At 44.4% G+C, this 16,376-nt stretch overlaps 1 protein-coding gene across 1 annotated transcript in view; it reads right to left on the reverse strand.

Moving 5' to 3' along the window:
- ADCY1 (adenylate cyclase 1) overlaps window positions 1-16,376 on the reverse strand; it is a 274,667-nt gene that overhangs the window by 17,986 nt on the left and 240,305 nt on the right. The window contains exons 15-17 of the mRNA XM_090049959.1: window positions 6,313-6,429; window positions 4,350-4,496; window positions 3,885-3,983 (exon numbers count right to left, since the gene is read on the reverse strand). Of these exons, the coding sequence (XP_089906085.1) occupies window positions 3,885-3,983; window positions 4,350-4,496; window positions 6,313-6,429 (363 nt within the window). The remainder of the gene's footprint in view (window positions 1-3,884; window positions 3,984-4,349; window positions 4,497-6,312; window positions 6,430-16,376) is intronic.

Here is a 16,376-nt window from a genome sequence, read left to right on the forward strand (position 1 = left end):
GCTGGTGAGCATCATAGCTCAGCCCCTGGCAAGGATCTTTGAGAGCTCTTGGCACTCTGGTGAAGTGCCTGATGATTGGAAGAGAGCCAATGCCATGCCTATCTTCAAGAAAGGGAGGAAAGTAGATCTGGCAAACTACAGGCCCATCAGCCTGACCTCTATCTTGGGGAAAGTCTTGGAAAAGATTATCAAGGAGGCCATCCTTAACAGACTAGCTGAAGGCAATATCCTAAGGAATACCCAGCATGGGTTTGTTGCAGGTAGGTCTTGCTTGACCAATCTCATTTCCTTTTATGACCAGGCAACTTATCAGCTGGACAAAGGGGAAGAGATCGACGTCATATACCTCGACTTTAAAAAAGCCTTCTATCTGGTATCCCACGATCACCTCTTGGTTAAACTGGCTAACTGTGGCCTTGACATCACCATGATTCACTGGCTGGGGAACTGCCTCTGCGGTAGACCCAGAGGGTGGTGGTTGACAGAAGCCAATCGTCTTGGTGCGCTGTGACCAGTGGGGTCCCACAAGGCTCTGTCCTAGGGCCTATACTGCTTAACATCTACATCAATGATGTGGACATTGGTGTCAGAAGCGGACTGGCCAAGTTTGCTGACAGCACCGAACTATGGAGTAAAGTATCCACACCTAAGGACAGGAGGGTGATCCAGGTGGATCTGGACAGATTCATGAAATGGGCGGACGAGAACCTGATGGTGTTCAACACCGAAAAATGCAAGGTTCTCCACCTTGGGAGGAAAAACCTGCGCCATGCTTATAGGCTCGGTAGTGCTACGCTGGTTAGCACTACAGATGAAAGGTACTTGGGGATCATGGTTGACCACAAGATGAACATGAGCTTTCAGCGTGATGCCACGGCTAGTAAAGCAAACAAAATGCTGGTTTGCATCTATAGATGCTTCTCAAGCAAATCCCGGGACGTCATTCGCCCACTGTAGTTGGCCTTGGTGAGGCCGCAGCTGGAGTACTGTGTCCAGTTTTGGGCTCCACAATTTGAAAAGGATGTGGAGAAGTTTGAGAGGGTGCAGAGGAGAGCCACATGCATGATCAGAGGTCAGGAAAACAGACCTTATGGTGAGAGGCTGAGAGCAATGGGGCTATTCAGCCTGGAAAAGTGCAGGCTCAAGGGTGATCTGGTGGCCACCTATAAGTTTATCAGGGGTGTTCATCAGGATCCAGGGGAATGACTGTTCACCAGAGCCCCCCAAGGGATGACAAGATCGAATGGTCACAAACTCCACTGTGACCAGTTCAGGCTGGACATAAGGAAGAACTTCTTTACTGTCCGAGCCCCCAAGATTTGGAATAGACCGCCACCTGAGGCGGTTCAAGTGCCCAATTTGAATGCCTTCAAAACCCATTTGGATGCTTATCTTGCTGGGATCCTATGATCCCTGCTGACTTCCTGCCCCTGGGGTGGGGGGCTGGACTCAATGATCCTCCAGGGTCCCTTCCAGCCCAAATGTCTATGAAATCTATGAAATACACACACACACACACACACACACACACACACACAAAATCAATCTTGATCTCTGTGGGTCTGGGAGACAAAATGTTGCCCAAGTTTTGTGAATGACAAGCAATTATTCTGAAGATTAATTGTGTAGAAGGAGAAATGATCACAGGAGTGACTGTCACAGGACATCTCTTCAAAACCAGTGTAACATTTTTCCTACAATCAACTGCTACAACAAAGCCAGAGGTTCAAAATAATAGCAGGCAAATAAATAGGATGTAGGTAGCTAACTACCAGGTTTAGAGGTGTTTAAATAGTCTCATTTGAGGTGACCATGTCCACAATTTTTTACCCACAATCAATTTCAGGCACAAACAAAATGTCTAGCTGAACCAGATTTTCTGTTGTAACTATGATCTGGTTGGATAGCAGAAATGGAAAGAAGTATTATGTTCCTTTGATTCTCTCTTTGGTTCTGCTGTGGAATCAGCATAAGTGACAGCTACCTAGAGACTACACTAATTAACATCAGCTAATAATAATCCTCAAAAAACTGTAGGTTAACAGGACTGCCATATTCCTTCCACATCTCCAGTATTAGATGATGGAAATAAGAAGAGGAGTCATATAGAGTGCTGGACACCCAAAATCTCTGCCTTCTGAGGCTCAATAGCAGGATACATCCATCAGGGAAGGTTCAGGTAGTTACTATTCCCTTTTTAGAAAGGGACTAGAGAATAACTGAACTTCTAGCTGCCCAAAATGTTAGTCTTTAAGGTCTCTTGCTTCCCAGGCAGCTTGCTAAGACTCTTTACAAAATGGAACATTAATTAAAATCTTCCAGTAAGGAAACAATCAAAACAAGTCCCATAGTTTCAAAGAATGCCAAGGCCTTGCAAGGGAATTTATACAATATTTTTTAACATTTTGCTAATATAACACTGTAATGAATATTTTCAGTACCAGGCTAATTCAGATGACCCCTCAGTTAGCAAACATAAAATGCATGAGATAAACGCATTCACTTTTGGAACGTATGTTGCTAGAGTTACCCAATAACATACTTGTTTTCGGGATTCTAGTTCAAAGAGCATTTATACCAGACATACCAGTATGCCTCAACTTGTTTGCCCGAGATCACACTGATATAAAATTGAAGTGATCCTTTTTATTTTGCCCGTCTCAGGACCCAAAGTAGAGTCAACCATTTTAACAGAAGCACACCTTTTAAAAAGATATTCTGATGCACGGATTTTGCACTGATACTATTTTAACAAAAAATGTACAGATTGGGAAAGGCAAAAAGGCATGAATGACAGAAACTTACAATCACAGAGAACTGATTACATGGGATATATTCCAAATTGATCCTATTATTTGTTTTAGATGTAGCCTTGGGTTTTATATTTTTTATTTATTTACTTAACAAGGTTAATTGTCTCTAAAAAGTTCATGGGCCACATACTGGCCCTTTTTGCTTGCGCTGTACCCCTGCCACCTCCCTCCACCCCCACCCCCTACCCCCACCTCCCTTTGTAGTGTTATTTTGCAAATAAATTTTAGCTGACTCAGTTCGTGGGAGGATATTTACCAGCTGTGGGCAAAAATGAATGCACCATGCTTTCTGATTTATAAGCTGTACTCTAGCCCCATGCTCCCATGGTGCAATTTATTGTGATACTTTTCCTAGAGGATCCCCTTATCATAGGAGGTGATATAGAACACTTGGGGAGGCAAAGTCCCTGTCCTTCACATGCTTACAAAGCACTTTTAAACAAGACTCAAAAAACAGGAAAAGTGAAGGGAAGGAGGACTAGAGTATCAGCAATATATTTATGTGTTTATACAAGCTACCAATATACATGAAGGGATGATCAGAACTATGTCCGTAACCTGGTGACTCTGAAATCATTTTCACTTCATTTCCTATTTAAATGCAGTGATGTCTGGAAGGCCACGGTACAGTTAGGGCACAAGACTGGTAAGTTTTCATGGAAGCAGAATTGCGAAACAAAGCATTGTGCTTGTGCTTACTCCATGCCTGTGTGCTTTTTGCTTCTTTTGTTTTTTTTATTTTATTTTATTTACACTGACATTCTGATTTGGTAACATTTCCCACTTTATTTTTACTGGTGGAAATAAGTATACTACACACAGCAGTAAAGTATCAAATCCTAGGTCATTGCCTGGTGGGTAACTCCCAGACTATTATGCTAAACATACTTTAGTGCGCTGAGTTATGGTTTGGTGTTTAGATTTAAAAGAAAGGCAAATGGTTACAAAGAAATCAAATGATTGCTACATGCCTCTTTAATTTTGCACCATTTTAGATATTCCATTGGCGATTGAATTAGGATCGTTTGCACACAGAGTATAGCCCTTCAGTACTCATGAAAAACAACTCACCTTAGTTCCTGTAGTTGGTACAAGTCCTACAGCTGCCATATAAGTACTGCCAATTGTCTTGATCTTTTCTATGTCCTTATAACATTCTTTGTCCATAAGCTTTGTTTAAAACACAAAACTGTTAAACATTACATAATATTTTAGACAAGAAACCAGTTATCAGATAACATGTGCACACTACAGTTGATTGAACCGACTCATTCTTTATAAACCAGGATTCCTACAGTTCAAATCAGTGGCAATATTACCAGTGAGTTCCACAGGAGCAGCATCGGCCCCTAAATGATTGTTCAGTAGTTTTTGCAGGCATAAAGCTGCAGATTGGAACCTTGGAAAGTCCCAATAGGCATCTAATTTTCATTGAAAACATAAGTCACTTTATCAGCACATTCAAACTAAGCTGAATTTCCACAGTCATCTGTTGGAAGAAGCATGGTAGATCAGAGGAAAGAGTTTTGACCTTACCTCATCAAAATCAGCAATAATTTCATTTAAGAGGCGTAAACACTCTACTCCCATGTTATTGCCATCCAGCTCGATGTAGAAATCATTGAAATTTGGAATGGAAGCAAACATCACTCCCACTTGTGAATATGACTGATAATAAAGATCCTGCAATTTTTGAATGATATAATTTTTTAAAATTAGAGATTAGCATAAATAGATGGTATTCTTATGATCTCAATTTCAGTGCTGTATAACATGAAATCAGTCATCAAACAAAACAAGTCATCAAATAATTTTTTAAGCTACTAAAATCAATTTAAATCAAATCAACTGACATTACTATTTATTTCCAGTAGAATTACATTTTGCAGTGCTTAATAGACATTTAGTAGAAAATTAGAAAACCTAAATAATGTTAGAGCTCAAGCTTCCTATTATTAAAGAGAAATTCTATTATGTTTTGTCAGACTCTGTCCTTTAAGTAATGGATGGAACATGTTTTTACCCTTACGAGATGAACACTGCTTCATTCCTTTCTCTACCAGCAAGGAAGAAAGGAGCCCTAAATGCAGTAGAAAAATTGTCTTTTGACACTATGGTGTGAAATTATTATGGTGGGGCAGAGTCCAAATTCAAGGAAAGTGTAGGCAATACTTGAGAGATGGAAGTTTGAAACATGTGAAGAAAGAAAAAGGAAACACTGTGCAAGTTCGTTGCCCATTCTGTCCTCTAAAGGGGCACTGATGAAGCAATCATCTGAGGAAAGGAGGTGTTACTTAAGAAAGCTTATGCATTTGATTTAGTTAGTCTATATGGTGCAAACCTATCTAGCCTTCTGATTTCCCTAGATGTGTAACTGCAATCTTTGGCTGGTACAGTTTGGAGGCTATTTACACAGTCTAGGAGAATTCTGCCAGGTTTATTCTCCTGGTAGAAAAACTTACACAGGGACAGACATTTAAATGAGGAGGCCCTGAAAACTGGAGAGCTTGCAGTGCTGACACTGTGTAGCCAGGGTGGGAGACCCTGTGCATACTTCTCAGCTTGCTTTGCAGGCTCCCTTATGCTGCCTAAAAATAGATGGCAGCAGTGCATAGGGTAGCCCTAATTGACTGAGCAAGACTGCCCACTGTCAGCCTGTGTTTCCTTGAAGCACCATCATGTGAGGACAAGGAAGTGGGATTGTTTTGCTCCTAGCTGGAACAGCAAAGAATAGCAAGCAACACAGAGTCTCCGGGGATGCAGGAGTGGGGCAGATGCTGGAGGACTATGGCTTCTTCCAGGAAGTTTCTTCCAATAAGTTTGCTCTCCTAGGAGAAATTCTCTTGGGAGTGATTTAACCCTGGTGGTTCCCACAGTATTTCTCTTTTGAAGTAGCTATTTTTACTCTAGAAGAAAAAGCCTGGGAGAGAAGAGACTCTCCTAGGAGAAACTGGGTGCATCTACATGAGGCACTTACTGCGGTTGCCTAATTAGCACAGCAGTAAAGTATCACCATCTACACAAGCAGTGATAGTAGGCTGGAGTAAACTAATTAACTCTACCATAGGATAGTACTGCCCAACACAAGTACTATTCTATGGTGGAGTTATTTACTCTACTGCAGTGCATACACAGATGGTGACCAGGGCTGGCTTGGGCATGAGGGTGCTAAAATGCTGGGCTAGCTCTTCACTGTAGCACTCTCATGCCCCAGCCAGATCCTACACAGCACACTGAACCAGGCAGGAGCAGCTCCTGGCTGGCAGGCTGACCCCCTTGGACCTTCTGCCAGCCAGTACTGCACTGTGCCAGCTCAATATCTTGTGGCCCTGGAGAACCAGAGAAGGTAACTGGAAGTGCATGACCTATGTACTGTAATGGAAGTTTCAACATAGTGGTACCATTTTTTTAGTAGAAGTAGTTATCATGACTTATACCAGGCAGGGTCACAGAGAAATAATGCATATAATTATGTGTTTGTTTTTACCCTGGGGCTTACCATATTCCTTGGGTTAGACATAAGAAAATGTTGTGCAACATGTGCTGGCAACAGATTGAAGAGGATTCTTTTATTATCCAGCTTGACTCTTTCCATATCATCCCTCTCTTCTTCTGCCTAAGAGAGTTGAAAGAAAGAAAAGGCTTTTAAAAGCAATATTACAGAGAAGAGTAAGGCTGGAAGGAACTTCAAGAGATTATTCAGTAACTGGCCAGTAAGCTGGTTTCCCACATGCTGCTGGGGATGGGAGGAGCCTGGCCAGGTCTGCACCGGCCAGCAGACTGGTATAACGTGACAAGCCTATGGCTGGGGAGGGGTCAGGCTCCCTTGATCTGAGACCTGATGTAGGCTATGGCACAGAGACTCACTCTAGAACAACGTGCTAATAAACTTGTGTCTGTACCTGCCAGGAACCCAAGTAGCAGGTAGTTGATACCTGGTAAGCTCATGTGAGTAAAGACTGCTTATTGCTTTCTGTGTGGCCTTCAAAATGCTTTTATCCTATTAAAATATGCCATACTTTGTGAGAGTCATTGCCTATGTATGAGAAAGCAGAATTATAGCCACTGAACTAAATTCATTTTGATTTATTTGGTTGGCACTTTGGGCTGAGATTTTCAAAGCTGAGTCAAAAGGCCAACTTCCATTAAAATGAATGGGATTTAGAGGGCTTCAAATCTTTTACGACAACTTTGTAACATGCCTATCTACCCCTTTTTGCAAATCTCAGCCACAGTTTGGAAGCTCAGCCAAAGAACATAAGAACATAAAAAGTGCCATACTTGGTCAGTATCCTATCCCGAATAGTGGCAGAGGTGGATGCTATAGAGAGAGAGTTTTGAACTGGTTAGACCCATTTCATTGTCACTTCCTGCAACTTCACTGGTGTCAAAGGTCACATGACATCACTTCCTGCTGTGATACCACTTGCTGTGAGGTCTTTGAATATGGCTTGCCAGCCCACTGGGTGATAAAAAGTTCATGATCTAGCCCCATATTCAAAAAGGCTGGACACCCTTGATTTAGTTCAACCAGGAATCAAATGTACAACTTTGGTGTTATTACCACCAGGCTCTAAACAACTGAGCTAAACAGCCACTCATTTTATAATGAACCAAAAATTAAATTAATTAAAGTAGAGACAATTAAAGGAATGAAAGTAGGAAATGATGTGGTTCCAACAAGCTTGCTACATACAAAGCAAAATTCTAAAGTCCTTATTCAGATCAATTATGCTTTGTTGCAAAGGCTGTTAAAGTCTACCATTGACTTCAATTGACTTCTTCTTATGCTCTGACCTAGACATGTAAAGTCAGAGTAGCTCTACTAAAGGCAAGTAGGTCCAATGAAAGTTTGCCTGACAAGGACTGAATCAATACAGCAAGCAAGGGTAAGGTGAGTACTTAGTCCACAAATTCTTAAACACCTTTTTTAAAATTCAACGCATGAGGAAGGAAGTTTCTAAAGCAGCGGTTCCCAACCTCAGGTCACGGGGGCAATTCTAATGGTGCTGTGCACAAAGGCTAAGCTGTGCCATGTGCCAAGAGCTCCCCCGCCCCTGAGCTACCGTCGCCACACTCTGCTCCCAGCAGTGGGTTGTGACACAAAAAGGCTGGGAACCACTGTCCTAAAGGTATGTCTATATTTCTGTCTGGTACAGATACTGGAGATACCATTTAAATGATCTGGTAATGAGCTGGCCATGGCAACATGGAGTCAGCAAAGACTAATTAATTCTGTTGTAAAGTTCCAAACTACCAGAATCCAAGTTGGTTCAGGCCCTCTTTGCAGTTATTTCTTTGACACACCTAAGACACATCTGAATCTTGAAGGATTTCTATATTGATACATTACATCTTTTAAATGACTTTAAGCATCTCCATGTTTGCCATATACACAAATGAAATTGCCTAAATGGATTGGGTTGTACACACAGAAAAAAAGACTGTAGAGGGAAAGCAGGGAACTATAGGCCACTGACTCTAACTTCTGTTCCTGGAAAACTGGAAGAGATGATGACGATAATAATAATGATAATAATTCAGCACATGGATAAACATGATTTGCTGGGGAAATCATGCCTCACCAACCTACTAGAGGTCTTTAAGAGTGTCAATAAGCAGGTAGATCAGGGTGTTCCAGTTGACACAGTATATTTGGACTTGCAAAAAACCTTGACAAGGGCCTTCATCAGACACTCTTAACTAAAGCAGGTGGATTACAGGGAATTTCCACTCATGGATTAAAAATTGGCTTAAAGATAGAAAGTGAAGAATGAATATAAATGATGAGTTTTCAGGATGGAAAGAAGCAAACAGCAGGGTCCCTACAAGGATTTGTGCTGGGACCTGTGCTATTTAATGTATTCATAAATGATCTGTTACCCTTCATGTCCCTTGCTAGCTGAAACTCCAATTGCACTTTGGCCTTCCTAGCTTCATCCCTGCAAGCCTAAGCAATGCTTTTATACTCCTTCCTATTTATTTGTCCAAAATTGCAACTTCTTATAAGCTTGCTTTTTGTGACTTAGTTTACTGAAGATTTCCAGGCTATGCCAAGCTGGTCTTCTGACATACTTCCTAGTCTTCCTGTGCATCAGGATGGTATGATCCTGAAAGGATCCTGAAAGAGGAGATCCCTGACAACAATTCACAACACATGATTCTCATTACAAAAAGGGAGTGCTGCTGCAGCTGGAGGAATCTGCTCTGCTCTGCTCTGATTGGTTGGAGCAGCTCTGGAGCAGCTCAAAAGGGATGCTGGAGATGAAAGAGATCAGATGCCAGGAAAGCATGCCTGAGGAGGTTGAGAAGCATTTAAACTGCCCACATTTTCTAATCCTAGTCACTGACCGACTACAGGAGATTCCAGGTAGTAAATCCAGGAGGTATTGCTAAGGAGCTCCAATGTTAAGGCTTAACAGCGGGAGCTAGAACTGACACAGACTCTTTATGGAGGCCCATGGTGGTGGTGCTTTAGGGGTGGAGGAGCCCCCAGTCCTGACCACATAAGGGGACTTGCTGGTCAGCAAGTCAGTACAATGCCAGTTGACTAAGTGTTGGCTCAGCTGACTGAGTGCTTTAGATGGCTGGGGCACAGGGTGCTTCACTGTGGGCTAGCAAGCAGGCAGCCCCCACACTGAAGCACCCACGTGCCCCAGTCAGCTGCTTTGCAGCACAGAGAGCACCACTGGAACAGCCCTGGGCTTGCAGGCTTACCCCTGGTGCTCCCTGCCAACCCAGGCTGCTCTGATGGGGCTCTCTGTGCTGCAAATGAATAAACCCTGAAGCAATATGCTCCAGAGTTTGTTTGCTCCCAGGAACATGTTCAAACAGCATGCCCAGGAGCAAAAAATTCTGGAGCAATCAGCTCTGGAGTTTATTCATGTGCATTAATAGCATGCGTAGATGTGCCCAGCATGAAATTAAATTGTGGAACTCATTGACATCAGATGTTACGGAAGCTAACAGTTTAACCAGATTCAAAAAAGGGATTGGACAAATCTTGGAGAAAAGCAGCATCAGTAGCAATTGAGCATGAGCGTTAAGGATACAGCCTCTGAATCAGAACTTTCAAGACCATAAATGCTTGATGCTGCAAGTGAGAGAGGAATAGTGGAAAAAACTGCAGTCATACCCTGTTCAATCTCCCTTTCAGCATTCACTGTCTGCCACTGCGTGACACAGGCTGGTGGGCAAAATGGACATGGTATGACCCAGTAAATGGCAGTTTTTATGTTCTTATGATAAATTCAGTTACTGTCACAAGCCATAATGCCCAAAGGGCATGCATTAATGGTTGTACAGGCAACAAAGTGCATGTACTAGAAGAGCCTGATACCGAAAAATGTAGGTTAACCTAAATTAGGTTGCTTAAAATTAGGCTTTTAAAGCTGTATTTAGGTATCCAAATATACACAGATCTGACTTCAGCTGCAGAAAGACACAAAAGCCTGTGGCAGATCACTTCAACCTCCCTGGACACTCCATTGCTAACTTCAAGATTACCATTTTCAGGGGCGGTGGGGAAATTAGAAAACAGTTTGAATGGGAAATTGCAGACAAGAAATCATCCACAAACTAGACTGTGTTAAGTCTAGCAGGGACTATGGATTGTTAAATTTAAGTAGGGACTATGGATTTTTATCTCATTAACTGGATTAGCTTTTGTGCTGCCCAACCTTTGTTTCCAGATGTTTTTCCTGCTTGTTTACTTTTCTCTCCTAGTACTGCCTTCCTCTCTCCCTTCCACCCTCCATTTTCTTTTGCATTGTAACGTCTTTCTCCTTATACTCTGTTTTCTATATGTCCTTTCACAGCATCTGATGAAGAGAACTTGGGTTAATGAAAGCATATGTTCTCTATATATATCTTAATTAGTTAGTCTATAAAGGTGCATAACTATCCTGCCTTCTGATTCATTTTCAGAAGTCAGTGGGAGTTGTGGGTTCTCAGCTGATTTTGAAAATCAGGACAACTTTATTTCAGGTGCTTAAACACAGGTGTACAGATCTATCCTCAGGCCTCTACTTCTTGGGGACCTTGGCCTTAAGTCTTTTGTCAGTTCTTTCCCACATATCTTCTCAAAAGAGGCATCAGTTTTTTCCTGCTCCCAGGTCTCTTTATGAATCAGAAAATTGGATAAAATTAAGCCTATGAAAATCTCAGCAAGTAGAATTTATTCTTTAACCCCAATTATTTTTCACTAAATGCAACATGATTGTTTATTTATTTAACTAACTCAGTAAAAAATGAGAGTTAGGGAAGTATAAATTGACATACCCCAAATTAAGATCTACTATTATATCTCACATTGGAGTCTAATCTATATATTTCCACTGTCTTTTTACTCCTGCATTATGTAGTTAATTTGCTCTTCTGATGAAGAGCTAAGGATGTTGTTTGCCATCTATGTATAAGAAATATCAGCAAGCTATTGCCCATACACATTATTAAAACAAGAGGAAAAGGTTATATGAAAACTCTTCCCTTTGAGGACGAAATAAAAAGACTTAGGAAAGAAAAAGTTTTTCGGTGAGGGGTGGAGGAGGAAGAGTTGAGTTAAGACAATCTCTTACAGCTCTATGGAAGTCATTAAGGTAGAATTTTTTTTGTTAAAATTATAGGGCGTGTATACATGAGATGCTAACTGCATATTAGCCTAACAACACTGCACAGTAGTATGCTTGTCAAAAACTGTGCCAATATGTTATTGCACAGTAGTATTAGGCTACTGCACAGTTAGCATCGCTAAAAACCCATGCACTGGCACTAGTGCACACTGATTTAGTACTTGGTTATCCAAGTACTAAAAACTTATTGCGCAGTAACTATGGCACATTAATGAATGTGTAGATGCACCCATAGAAGACTTATCCTTGACTTTCTTTAAAGGCAAGGTAAAATAATACAGCCAGACCTGAAAATGACTCCTTAAAGATGACTTCTTTGGGAGTCTTCACCCTTTCTGAAAATGAGCTTTCAGTTCTTTATCTAATTTGTATGAGATGAATCTATTATAATTTGTTCAGCAGAGGAAAAATCCTCAGAGGAGCCAAGCCCTCCAGTAAATAATGGAATTTTTATTCTAACAAAAGTTTCTATTTTCCAGTTGTGAGATTGTCCTAATACTTCTTGCTGCTTAATCTTCATTCACGGGTTTCTCAAAGTACCTCAGAGACACAAATTGTATTTCTGTTTATCACTATCTACAACCATTTTAACTGGTGCAGGCTGACAATCCACAACCTAGTGGGGATCTGAACATTTATAATAGTAAAAAGAGAACTTTTTTCCCAGTCCCACCAGATCTCCATTATCCCTATGAGATAGTAGTCATTCTTGTTTAGCAGGAGGACCAGTTCCTCCTGTTTATTTCCCAAGCTCCTGGCATTGGTGTACAGGCACATAAATGTCTCATTAGAGGCTCTAGTTTTCCCTACACATTGTTCTGGGGCTGGGGTAGGGGTGGGTTCCCTTGAGTGCCTTAGCCTGCTGGATTTGCAAAAGTTTCCCAGTGGACTTGCTGTGGCAGTAGTCCCCTCATCCCCTGGCAGGCTTAATTTAAAACCTGGTCAAGCAGGTCAGCCATTCTGGCTGAGAAGAGCCTCCTCCCTAGTCCAGTGAGGTGGAGGCTACCTATTCCCAGCAGACCACTGCCTCTCTCATCAAAGAGTGGACTATGATCGTGGAAGTCGAAGCCTTCACGATGACACCAGCACTGCAGTCTTTGGTTGCTTACCTTGATCCTCCTCTCCCTCCTCAGCCTGTAACCTGTAACTGGGAGGATTGAAGAAAATACCACCTGCACTCCCAACCCCTTAACCCCCACTCCCAAAGCCCTGTAGCCTCTCTTGACCCAGCTGGGATTGCTCCGAGCCATGTCATTTGTGCTCACATGGACAAGGAGCATAGGGTAGTGGTTGGTGGGCTGGATGAACTTTGGGATCCTCTTGGCTATGTCCCAGATATGGGTTCCTGGGAGGCAGCAGACCTCTCAGGCTAAGAGTTTTGGGCAGCAGATTGTGCCCCCAGTTCCCCTCAGGAGGGAGTCTCCCACAACAACCACTCTACATGTGGCCTTAGGGAGAGCAGGGATAGTAGCTGTGAGTGAGCCTCTGTTGTCTGCAGGAGGTGGCAGCTCTGCAGGCTTTACTGGGGCTGCCAGAGGTTCATACCCATTGCAAAACTCCAGAGGGGAGGGGACACTGGTGCAGTGGGCCTTGGGCCCATTGACTACCTTGGTCCAACCCTCTGGATGGACAGTATGGGAGATCCTTGAATCCTCCCTTGTCCTGAAAGATGACCAGAGAAATCCAGGGCAGACTAAGGGCCAAAAGAGGAGCACATAAAAAGTGGAAACAGGGAGAGATCACCAAAGAGGAATATACCTCTTCTGCTCGTGCTTGTAGGGAGGCAGTTAGACAGGCCAAAGCTACCATGGAGCTGAGGATGGCAACCCAAGTAAAAGACAATAAGAAATTGTTTTTTAGATATATAGGGAGTAAAAGGAAGGCCCAGGGAGGAATAGGACCTCTGCTAAATGGGCAGAAACAATTGGTGATGGACAGAGGGGACAAGGCTGAACTCCTCAATGAGTTCTTCGCCTCAGTGTTCCTAAGCGAGAGGCATGACAAGTCTCTCACTGGGAGTGTAGGGAGGCAGCAGCAAGGCACCAGACTTCCATGCATGGACCCTGAGGTGGTGCAGGGTCACTTGGAAGAACTGGATGCCTTTAAGTCGGCAGGCCCGGATGAGCTCCATCCGAGGGTACTGAAGGCACTGGCCGACATCATTGCAGAGCCACTGGCGGGAATATTTGAACGCTCGTGGCGCACAGGTCAAGTCCTGGAGGACTGGAAAAGGGCCAATGTGGTTCCCATTTTCAAGAAGGGGAGGAAGGAGGACCCGGGCAACTATAGGCCAGTTAGTCTCACCTCCATCCTTGGCAAAGTCTTTGAAAAAATTATCAAGGCTCACATTTGTGAGAGCCCGGCAGGGCAAGTTATGCTGAGGGGAAACCAGCATGGGTTCGTGGCAGACAGATCGTGCCTGACCAATCTAGTCTCTTTTTATGACCAGGTTACAAAACGCCTCGACGCAGGAGGAGGGGTGGATGTCGTATACTTGGACTTCAGGAAGGCCTTTGATACGGTATCCCACCCCATACTGGTGAACAAGTTAAGGGGCTGTGACTTGGATGACTGCACAGTCCGGTGGGTAGAGAATTGGCTGGAGGGTCGCACCCAGAGAGTTGTGGTGGATGGGTCGGTTTCAACCTGGAGGGGTGTGGGCAGTGAGGTCCCGCAGGGCTCGGTCCTTGGACCGATACTCTTTAATGTCTTCATCAGCGACTTGGATGAGGGAGTGAAATGTACTCTGTCCAAGTTTGCAGATGACACTAAGCTATGGGGCGAAGTGGACACGCCAGAGGACAGGGAGCAGCTGCAAGCAGACCTGGACAGGTTAGACAAGTGGGCAGAAAACAACAGAATGCAGTTCAACAAGGAGAAATGCAAAGTGCTGCATCTAGGGAGGAAAAATGTCCAGCACACCTACAGCCTAGGAAATGACCTGCTGGGTGGCACGGAAGTGGAAAGGGATCTTGGAGTCCTAGTGGACTCCAAGATGAACATGAGTCGGCAGTGTGACGAAACCATCAGAAAAGCCAATGGCACTTTATCGTGCATCAGCAGATGCATGACAAATAGGTTCAAGGAGGTGATACTTCCCCTCTATCGGGCGCTGGTCAGACCGCAGCTGGAGTACTGCGTGCAATTCTGGGCGCCGCACTTCACGAAGGATGCGGATAATCTGGAGAGGGTCCAGAGAAGGGCCACTCGTATGGTTAAGGGCCTGCAGGCCAAGCCCTACGAGGAGAGACTAGAGAAACTGGACCTTTTCAGCCTCCGCAAGAGAAGGTTGAGAGGCGACCTGGTGGCTGCCTATAAGTTCATCGGGGGGCACAAAAGGGAATTGGTGAGTATTTATTCACCAAGGCCCCCCCGGGGGTTACAAGAAATAATGGCCACAAGCTAGAAGAGAGCAGATTTAGATTGGATATTAGGAGGAACTTCTTCACAGTTCAAGTGGCCAAGGTCTGGAACGGGCTCCCAAGGGAGGTGGTGCTCTCCCCTACCCTGGGGGTCTTCAAGCGAAGGCTAGATGTGTATCTAGCTGGGGTAATGTAGGCCCAGCACTCTTTCCTGCTTATGCAGGGGGTCGGACTCGATGATCTGTTGAGGTCCCTTCCGACCCTAGCATCTATGAATCTATGACTTTGGTCTACCCTCAGCCTCCAGGGGATGAAGGGCCTGGCAGTAGGAGTCTAGCTTCTGCTCACCATCCCTGTTGGCATGCAGTCTCTGGACTGTGGCCTGGAGCTCCTCTATCTGGCACCTCAGAGAGTCACAAGGGAGGTGGCCATGCTCCCGGTCGCATGTGCTGCGAGGCAGAGGCTCCGTCTGTGCGGAGCCCAGAACCATGGGTTCCATCTGGGTGGATACCTCAGAAGTGCCAGAGGGGGAGGCCTCAGACTCTGAGGGGACCCTTGGGGTGTGGCGTGTGGCCATGTGCATTGTACCACTGGTAGTCCAGCTACTTCTGTGACTACCTACCCTGTGGCCCACTGGCAGGGCCTCGGGCCCTCCTGCTTGAACTCCCATGTTAACTCACATGTTGGGCCCAGAAGTGTGCCTGTTTGCGTATCCTGTTCATGAGGCTCCCGTTGTGTGGCTCCCTGGGGGCCAGGCCAAGTAGCAGCTGACTGGGTTGGGGTCCCCCCCTCCTCTGCCACAGGCTCCATCTACCTCCAGCTGAGCTGGGGGGGTCCAGGTTGGGGTCCTGCTGGGGGGGGTTCTGGGGGTCCCTGGGCTCAATAGGGACACGATGAGCTTTCGCCTGTGCGTCTCTTGCTGGAGCCAGGGACAAACATCTTATGTGACAAACAAGGTGGAGTAGGGAATTTGAAGATTAGTAGGACAGCCAATCTACAATACAGATGACCCACACCATTCGTGGGGGATAAATTCTGGAGATCCCTGCGAATGGTGAAATCTGCAAATATGGCACTGCATTCATGAACGCAGTGCCCCCAGCAGCTGGGGGGCAGGGTACGGCTGTGCTGGTGACGGCGGGAGCCTGGTGCTGGTGGTGGGAGCCAGGTGGGAGCAAGTGCGAATCTGCTGAGATGCTCCTGTAAGTGTATTTAAGATGTGGGTTTGACATTCGTGAATATTTGAAACCGCAAATGCTGAACCCGCAAACAGCAAGCGTTTCCGGTATTTAGTTCTCTATTTCTGAGCTAGAAGTACATAATCAGTATTCCTCCAGCATTGTTGCATCCAGTCCTAAGCCAAGCCTCCCATTTCTGTCTGAAATAATTAAGAAAGCAGTACTTACCAAGCTCTAGCACTATGTATCATTAACTAATATCTCTGGTACCTCACCATCAGGGTTCAGACCAGGGCATAGAACTTAGAGAGCAAAGTACAGAGCCATCTCTATTAACACTAAAACATGATCTCCCTGGCTAAGGACAGACATTCAAAAAGTTGGAGCCTAAAT

The sequence above is a fragment of the Crocodylus siamensis genome, chromosome 5 (assembly GCF_052110815.1).
Source record: "Crocodylus siamensis isolate JL-2025a chromosome 5, ASM5211081v1, whole genome shotgun sequence".
Taxonomy (NCBI): domain Eukaryota; kingdom Metazoa; phylum Chordata; order Crocodylia; family Crocodylidae; genus Crocodylus; species Crocodylus siamensis.